The sequence below is a fragment of the Palaemon carinicauda genome, chromosome 3 (assembly GCF_036898095.1).
Source record: "Palaemon carinicauda isolate YSFRI2023 chromosome 3, ASM3689809v2, whole genome shotgun sequence".
NCBI lineage: Eukaryota > Metazoa > Arthropoda > Malacostraca > Decapoda > Palaemonidae > Palaemon > Palaemon carinicauda.
The window spans coordinates 110,218,691-110,227,804 of record NC_090727.1 but is presented as its reverse complement, the minus strand read 5'-3'; the positions used below and the strand labels follow the sequence as shown (position 1 = coordinate 110,227,804).

Genomic DNA, 9,114 nt, shown 5'->3' with positions numbered 1-9,114 from the left:
ATATATATATATATATATATATATATATATATATATATATAGATAGGTATATATATATATAGATATATATATATATATATATATATATATATATATATATATATATATATATACACAGTATATATATATATATATATATATATATATATATATATATATATATATATATATATATATATATCTGAAAATATTAATTTCCGATGGGAACGAGTGTCATTTTCTAAGAGAGAGCACCTTTTTCTAGAGGGAAACAAAGTACTTTTTTCTATTGGTTACATTACCCTGGAATAACCTACAATAGGACCCTATTTCTATATTATTCTTAAGACGGAATCTAGAGATCCATTCAGCGTAGATAACTCCGCCCCTTTTCTTGAAGGGAACCAATCAGCGCAGGGAGGAGGCGGAGTCACCGTTATTTTACCCGGTCAATTTAAAAAATACTAAAGTTCTGTGCTATTACGTCTTGGTAACTTTCATGTATTTGAGAATGTATTGAATAATTTTAGAATAGTAATGCCGACTCCGCCTCCTCCCTGTGCTGATTGGCTCTATACAAGGGTATGGGCGGAGTCAAGTGCTCACGAGAACCAATAAGCAAACGGTTGATACAGTGAAAGGATCAATAATACGGAGAAAACCTAGAGAAGGCTGGGGACATCCTTTTTAGAATTCCAACCACAAGATGAAAGCAGGTAACAAGACCTTCATCCATAAGAGAGAGAGAGAGAGAGAGAGAGAGAGAGAGAGAGAGAGAGAGAGAGAGAGAGAAAGTAATCATCTTGATAATATGCTTAAATGTGAGATTAAAAATGATACCATTGGTTGATATATATATATATATATATATATATATATATATATATATATATATATATATATATATATATATATATATGTGTGTGTGTGTGTGTGTGTGTGTGTGTGTGTGTGTGTGTTTTACGCAAAATATGGATAATTGCCAAATGTGTACATTTTGCGAGAAAGTTGCTAAATGTACACATTTGGAAATTGCGCTTGCCAAATGTAGATAATTATCCACATATGGCAAAATTTTGCCATTTTTAGAAAAAAAAGCAACGGCATTTTACCGATTGTACACAATAGGCAGAATGAAACAAGAATCAAAGAGAATTAGCATTTATTATTCAAACTGAAATTAGTATTTATTAGTATTTATTGTTCAAACTAAACGGAATTGACAGTAATTTTGACAGTTAAATATTGCTACAAGAACGACCAGGGTGACAACGCGAGTTACATTTTAACAGCTTATTTGTGCAGGAGCATCTGGAAGTTGTGCAATTTGTTTTACAGGCACACTTCACATACCCTTGACCTCCTGTGTACCTGGTTACAGCGGGTCTCAAAGCCATTTCAACGTCGGGAACCTCATCTGGGGTGAGGAGCTTCTCCTTAACGGGGTCCATGTCAGCTGCCGTGTACCGGGTGGTTATGCGTCCTTCTCTGCAGCCTACCTGGTACAAGTCCTCGTCTCTCTGCAGTACCACAACCAGGAGGTTCCTGCTGTCACTCGACCCACGATCAAACTCGGGAACTTTCAGCGTCGCGTTGTCACCCACTTGTAGGGCACACTTAAGAGGTGTTTCGCTCTCCTTGTCATTCTAAGTGCGGTTTTTTCTTGGCCGGCTGCAGCCAGTTGCCGATCTTCAGCGAATTGCGGCGCCTCTTCTCTATCTCGTTTCTCTGCTCCTTCCTGTTCCTCCTCTCCTTCTGGTTCCTCTTCATCAGCCACCCCATCGGCTTCATTTTGGAGGATGGTGTCTAAATATTCTTCAGTTCTTATATTGCCGAGCATATTAGGTGGAATAACAGTGGATGCTAGGCCTACCTTGGGTTCGATCCCCAACATGACTTTAAACGGACTTGTTTTTATGGTTTCATGTTCCGAAATGTTTATTTGCCACTGGACAAAGTGGACCCCAACGCTCCACCTGCTGGACTTGTTTTCGTGAATCCAAATTTTCAATTTGTCTTGAATGACTCCATTCAATCTTTCAACTGCACCTTGGCTTTGTGGGTCGCTCGTCCGACCAGTGACGAGCTTAAGTTCAGGCCAGAGCGTAGACAACTCTGATATAACGGCAATCACAAACTCTCTCCCGTTATTCGAGTGCAGGATAACGGGAGCGCCAAAGGTAAAAAATATTGTGAGAAGCGTGTCAGCAACCTCCTCAGCTCGTTTTGATGTAAGGGGCCGCAGCACACAAAACTTGCTGAAATGGTTGATGAAGGTCAGAATATATTTAAATTCCCTCTCAGGTAATGTTTGAAAATTGATCATGGTAATTTGGCATCCAGAAAAAATAGTCTCGCTTCTAACAGGCTTCACCACCAGACCTTTATGTACTCTACGATTTTTCTTCTCTTGACACTCAATGCAAAAACTTATGAACATCGGCAGCACTGCATAGTCAAATTAGCCCACTTCTTTTGTCCTTCTTTGAAAGTTGTCTTTTCACCGCAATGACCCACAGCTGAATGCGCGACCGAAATGGCCTGATGAACTTCCTCAAAGCACACTATAAACTTAAATTCAGTTTCCAATTCTTTACGCTTCCGAATAAGTCGGTCATCGTCACCAACTCTGAGAATTTCGAATATTTTTTTTCATATTATAGTCATCGCTGGTTTTAGGCCCTTCCTTTACAATTTTAAGCAGATGAGCTATCCACTGTGCACGTTTCTCTTTCCGAGGAATGACCACATTGTCTTTCTTAGACTGTAATAAGTTGTCCAACTCCTGCTCAAACTGCTCATTAAAGTCCGACATGCCACTTGTGAGTTGGTAGGACAGACGGTAGTTGCTACTGAGCTGGTAGATCTGGTTTACCTGCCCTCCTCCTCCTTGCCCAACAGCACGATTTCAGCTCGTAAATAAGAAGTGTTTCTAATTAGTCTTAGTCTGAGAATTTCGAATCTTCTCCTCAAACTGCTCTTTAAAGTCCGACATGCCACTAGAACAAAAAAAAATCTGTTGACATTTGCCAAAAAACTGTTGCAAAATCATGTTAACATTTGGCAAAATGTCCTTGCAAAAGGTAGGAAAACTGCCAAATGTGTACATTTTGCAATCAATTTTGCCTATTGTGCACAATCGGCACCAAGCACTGCAAATTGTACACAATAGGCAAAATTAATTGCAAAATGTACACATTTGGCAATTATCCACATTTTGCGTAACACACACACACACACACATATATATATATATATATATATATATATATATATATATATATATATATATATATATATATATATATATACATACAAAAAGAGAGAAGCACTATATATGTCTATATATAAAACAATTATATATATAGATATATATGTATATATATATATATATATATATATATATAGAGAGAGAGAGAGAGAGAGAGAGAGAGAGAGAGAGAGAGAGAGAGAGAGAGAGAGAGAGAGAGAGAGAGAGAAAACGATCAAGGGAATTACAGGGATATCAAGATCGTTAAACCATTATAGATGATTATGTAAGCGTTATACTAATTATCTATTATGTGACCAAATCCATTATTTCATTCATAATATATATTTTTTAGGATAAAGCTTATTCGAATTGGAGAAGGGAGTTTAGAAGAATTCCATAAGGTAGTAATGGCCTATTGGAAACCTCCCTGCTGGATGATCTGCTGGACTGAGGTTCGAGACCGCTCAAGCTTAGTAGTTTCTTGTAGTGTCTGCAACCTCACTATCCTTATGAGCTGAGGAGGGGAAAGGGTTTGGCGAGCCTATAGGTCTATTTGTTTGAGTTATCAGCAGCCGTTGCCTGGCCCTCCTTGCTTGGGGCTCCAGTACAGAGGACTAGGGCACGATCTCTAGGGCGTTGTTACTGTTCGTAGCCTGTGCCATTCATGAGTGACCTTTAAAACTCATTGTGTACGGAGAACATTTCAGAAAAAAAATTGAGAATTGCCGGGTCTGTTAGAGCATTGTACAGTACTCTGACTCGTTTAAATACAAGCCTTCCAGAGTTGACTCTATCTTTGTAATTTCCCCATATATTCTTGGTTAGGTTATTTCTCAGGTTATCCGTGTTCTTCTTTCTGTTTTGTCGCGGTAGTTTTAGTCCTCTCTTGGTAACGAATATGCAGTCTAAATGACTTTTTTTGGACGTGAGGAGGATGTGAATGGAAGTTGTTGGTACTTTTGGCTCCTAAACATTCTTGCCTTTTGAATTAGGAAGAAAAGTTTTCGGTGAATGGTTGCATTAGCCGTCATACATAGATGCACAAGCACACACACACACACACACATATATATATATATATATATATATATATATATATATATATATATATATATATATATATATACTGTATATATATATATATATATATATATATATATATATATATATATATATATATATATATATATATATATATATATATGTGTGTGTGTGTGTGTGTGTGTGTGTAATGTATATATTTATTGAATACAGGGTAATAAAATATTAATTACTTATTGTGATATTTGTATGTTAGTGTTACTGGAAAATGCGTGTTTTATTGAAAAGGGGTTTAGATTTCAGCTGCGTGAACAATTTTTGTTTGTTTAGTTTTTCAGTGTGTTCAATTGTTACCTGTTTTCAAAGATTAGTCACTCTAGCTTTCCTTGAATATTTTGCTACTATTTCTTTTACCTAAGTAATCCTTTTAGGTATAATTCATTGCTTTCCCTTTCATGTTGGATGTGGAAATGGACAACGACATGAAAGAAAGTCTTTATACGACTAATTTCCGCGAATCTTTTGCACATAGAGAATCCAACAACATAATTCGGACGTTGCTTAGATACCAACCACATTCTCTGCGGCATCTGCTGGCCGGCGTTTGTGACCTTGAGGGATAACCGGCAAGGTCACGAATATGTCAGGTCAAGGACTCTGTCTCGGATATTGGGTCGAGGTGTCGGGGATCATATCAGTCTCTTGGGTCGATGCTGCGAAAGCCTCTCTCATCCACAGGATTTACTTAGCAGCGGATTTATTTTGAGGAGAATTTAGTTTAGGTTCCATGGTTAATAATGAGATTCTTTCTTTTTCGATTACTTTTGGGTTTTTATTTAGAAAAGAAGAGTATACTTTTAGTGTTGTATTTAGACAGGGAGAGTATAACTTTTAGGGTTTTTTTTAGACAAAGAGAATAACTATTAGGTTTCTATTTAGAGAGGAAGAAAAGTCTTTTAGGGTTTTATCTAGACAAAAAGAGAATATTTTTGTCTTCTTGACTAAAGGAGAATTTTTTTTTTTTTTTTTTTTTTTTTTTTTTGACAGGATGAGAATAACATTTAAGTTTAGACAGAAAGATAGAACTAATAAAGACGTAGAAGGCAAGGAGTCAAGTTTTTTACGTAGAAATGGCAGGATAAGAAAAAGAGGAGAACTGACCTGGTGATGTTGTTGGGATAGGGAAGACGGACAAAAGAAATACTGCCATGTCTTGGAACTTCTAGAAATAAGTAGGATAAGGGCTGAGTATAAAGCTGTAGTTACCAATTAGTATTTGAAAGGGGGGGGGGGGGTTTGCGCGTCCGTTCTACGGTTTTCGAGGTGTCTTGCGTCATCATGTCACCTGTTCAGATTAGCACACCGTTCATTCTATGAAAATGCTGTATTGATCAGTTGAGCAAATGATAACCTGATTTGAAGTGTACTTGGTGAACTTTCTGTTATTATGATTTTATGACAATGACGTTTCAGACGTGTAGCCAAGTAGGCAAATGTGAAATGAATGTGCCCAAATCACAATATATTAGAACGAGATGCCCAACAGCATAAAATCAATCATGGAAGAGGATCATATTTTTTTTTTTTTTTCTGTATCTTGTACAGTATTGAAATCTTTAGCTCTGAAGCTCATTCAGTATTACTAGAGTATACACGGATATGTACTGTCAATTTGCAGGTTATGATTGAAGTGTAGGGCAACATGTACAGTATATTATTATTATTATTATTATTATTATTATTATTATTATTATTATTATTATTATTACTAGCAAAGCTACAACCCTTGTAGGAAAAGGAGGATGCTATAATCCTAAGTACTCCAACAGGGGAAACATACCTGTGAGGAAAGGAAATAAGGAAATAAATAAACTATACGGGAAGTAACGAATACTTAAAATGATTTATACTAAAATCAATAACAATGTTAATATAGATAAATAAAATAATACTCGAATGCTTCTTCATAGAAAATATTCGTTATTTAGCTGTATAAGTTTCATGATTTATATTTCCTTAAGTTGTCATTATTTTGCTTTATTTGTAGAAGGTAACAATCGAGTTACTGAATAACTATAAAAAGCGTTTTTCATTAACGTTATATTCCATTTTCGTGTTGAGATTTGCAAGTTAATATGTATCAAAATTCTCGAATTCCCAAAATATTTGTTTGAAGAATGGTTTATTCAAAGTACCATATTCTTAAATACTTGATAAGGAAGGGTCTAGTCAAAATTACTTTCGGACATTTTTCAAGTTAGATATGTTACGGTTATTTCCTTATATGTTAGCAGGATTACGGCATCTAAACTGAAAACACGTAATTAGTTTTTGAAGACGTATGCATATATCCTTTGAGGAGGAACGACTTCTGAGATTAGATGTTCTTGCTCATATATTTGTCGTGTCATGACGGGAACCATTGCCTTTGATTCTTGCTAGAGATAGGAATGTCACTTTTGGAGAGACTGGTCCTTTTATTATTATTATTATTATTATTATTATTATTATTATTATTATTATTATTGTTGTTGTTATTACAATTATTATTATTATTATTATCATTATTATTATTATTATTATTATTATTATTATTATTATTATTATTGTTGTTATTACAATTATTATTATTATTATTATTATTATTATTATTAGTATTATTATTATTATTATTATTATTATTAATAATATTACTTGCAAATCTACAACCTGAGTTAGAGAAGCAGGATGCTATAAGCCTAAGGTCTCTAACAAAGAAAAATAGTCGATATTTGCCATATGCGAAAGTTCATTGTATTCGAGTTATGTTATCAAGAGCTGCCTCCTTTCCTCTTCCCTTTCTTTCTTAAAATCTTTGGGAAAGGATTTATTATCATTTTCCTCTCAGTATCAATAAATAACTTAATCTGCTCTTGTTAAGTTCTTTTCCTGTTCTCCATTATGATAATGGTCATTGAGGAACTGTTTTATCTCCCTCTCTCTCTCTCTCTCTCTCTCTCTCTCTCTCTCTCTCTCTCTCTCTCTCTCTCTCTCTCTCTCTCTCTCTCTGTTATTATTCATATATTTAGTAACGTAATTTGCCCACCCTTAACTGTAGAGACTGTCATACTGCATATTACTTGATCCCAACTAAATCAAGGAGAAAATGAAGAACAGAAGGTTGAGGGATAGTTTAGAATTGGGGAGTGTTGGATGTACAAAATTGCCAATGACCTTTTTTTTTATCTTTACAATGAAAAATATATATTTTTATTTTTGTCTATCTATCTACGTGGGCTCTTTTAGTGTATGAAAGGTGACATGAACAACGATGCATAGTCATAAACTTTGATGATAGAAAAGTACTATTTATAATGGGAATTTTGTAGAATACAAAAAATAACTCCTTTTACGTATATTTAAATATAGCTTCCGTAGAAGTAACTTCTCTCGCTGCTGAAAAAAATGGGATTCAATAAACATTCCTTCATCTCTGGCCTTGAGGGAGCAAGAGTCTTTGTAGTCCAACAAATCTCTGTTTCCTTTGTCATGGTTTTGGCAGTAATGCATAATGTTTCAGAAGAGGGGCTTTCTTAAGATCTCGGGAAATCATTTGCGCTGCTGAAGGAAAGAGGCATTCTGTTTCTTCACAAAAATTCCCATTTGTATTCCTTAATCTCTGACATTTGTTTTCCTAATGAGTAGGGTGAGCCCGGGTTTAGCGTTTTTCTATGTATATAGGATGATTTTTATTGATTTTATTAATTTATTAATTTTACGTAATGGTAATTGCGGATAGGCTGAGGATAACATAAGTTATGTCGAAAGCTACCAAATAAAGAAGATGATAGCAGCATTAACCATTTTATTTCTATGTGTGTATATATATATATATATATATATATATATATATATATATATATATATATATATATATATATATATATATATATATATACACGCACACATACTATTGTACACAACCCTTCTAAATATTCAAATAGATATGCACACGGCCACACATATTCAACCCTCCCCACCCCTCCCTTTTCCTAACTACAACACGATATTTTGGGTAATTTGTAGGAGATTGTTCTTGTCCAAGTGGAATTTTTCTTGAACCTTTGAGGAGAGATCATGATCCATTGCTCATTAGGTTTGCTGACTTGTGTCAAGTTTCGAGATATCTCACAGGCAGGAGTTCACGTCTCGCTGTGATTCGAATAGTCATCTTTCTTGTTCCAGGATATGAATAACCAAATTTTAATGTGTCTCGTGTGAAGGTAGCTGTAATTGGAGTTCTATTTTATTTATAGGTAATATTTCGATTTTCTCTGGAAATATACGTCAACAGTATTTTATTATTATTATTATTATTATTATTATTATTATTTGCTAAAATAAAATCCTAGTAGCAAAAGCAGGATGCTATAAACCCAAGGACCCTTACAGCGAAAATAGCTCAGTGAGGAAAGGAAATAAGGAAGCATATAGAATAATGTGCCAGAGTGTACCCTCAACCAAGAGAGCTTTAACCCAAGAAAATGATCGACCATGGTACAGAGGCTATGGCACTAACCAAGACTAGAGAATAATGGTTTGATTTTGAAGTGTTTCATTTCTAGAAGAGGTGCATACCGTAACTAAAGAGAGACTTCTAACCTTACTAAGTGTAAAGTAACTCCTGAACAATTACGGTGCAGCCGATAACCCTTCGAGCAAAGAAGAAATGTATGGTAATCTCAGTGTTGTTGGTGTCAGACAGATGCTTATTTTTGAGTAAGTTTCATATGCAGAAGGTTTATGTATGTTATTGATGTCTTTATTTGTGGGTTTTGTTAATTAATAAGAAATGGGGAGAC

The 9,114-nt window shown here is 34.8% G+C and overlaps 1 protein-coding gene across 1 annotated transcript; it reads right to left on the bottom strand.

Moving 5' to 3' along the window:
* Nucleotides 1-1,561: 1,561 nt before the first annotated feature.
* On the bottom strand, nt 1,562-2,305 carry LOC137633414 (KRAB-A domain-containing protein 2-like). The gene has a single exon (XM_068365640.1). It carries the CDS (start codon nt 2,303-2,305, stop codon nt 1,562-1,564), a length of 744 nt encoding a protein of 247 aa, XP_068221741.1.
* Between the last annotated feature and the right edge of the window lie 6,809 nt (nt 2,306-9,114).

What these genes read in the sequence shown, in the direction of transcription:
- LOC137633414 (XM_068365640.1), bottom strand. Translation starts at nt 2,305, where the DNA reads ATGATCAATTTTCAAACATTACCTGAGAGGGAATTTAAATATATTCTG.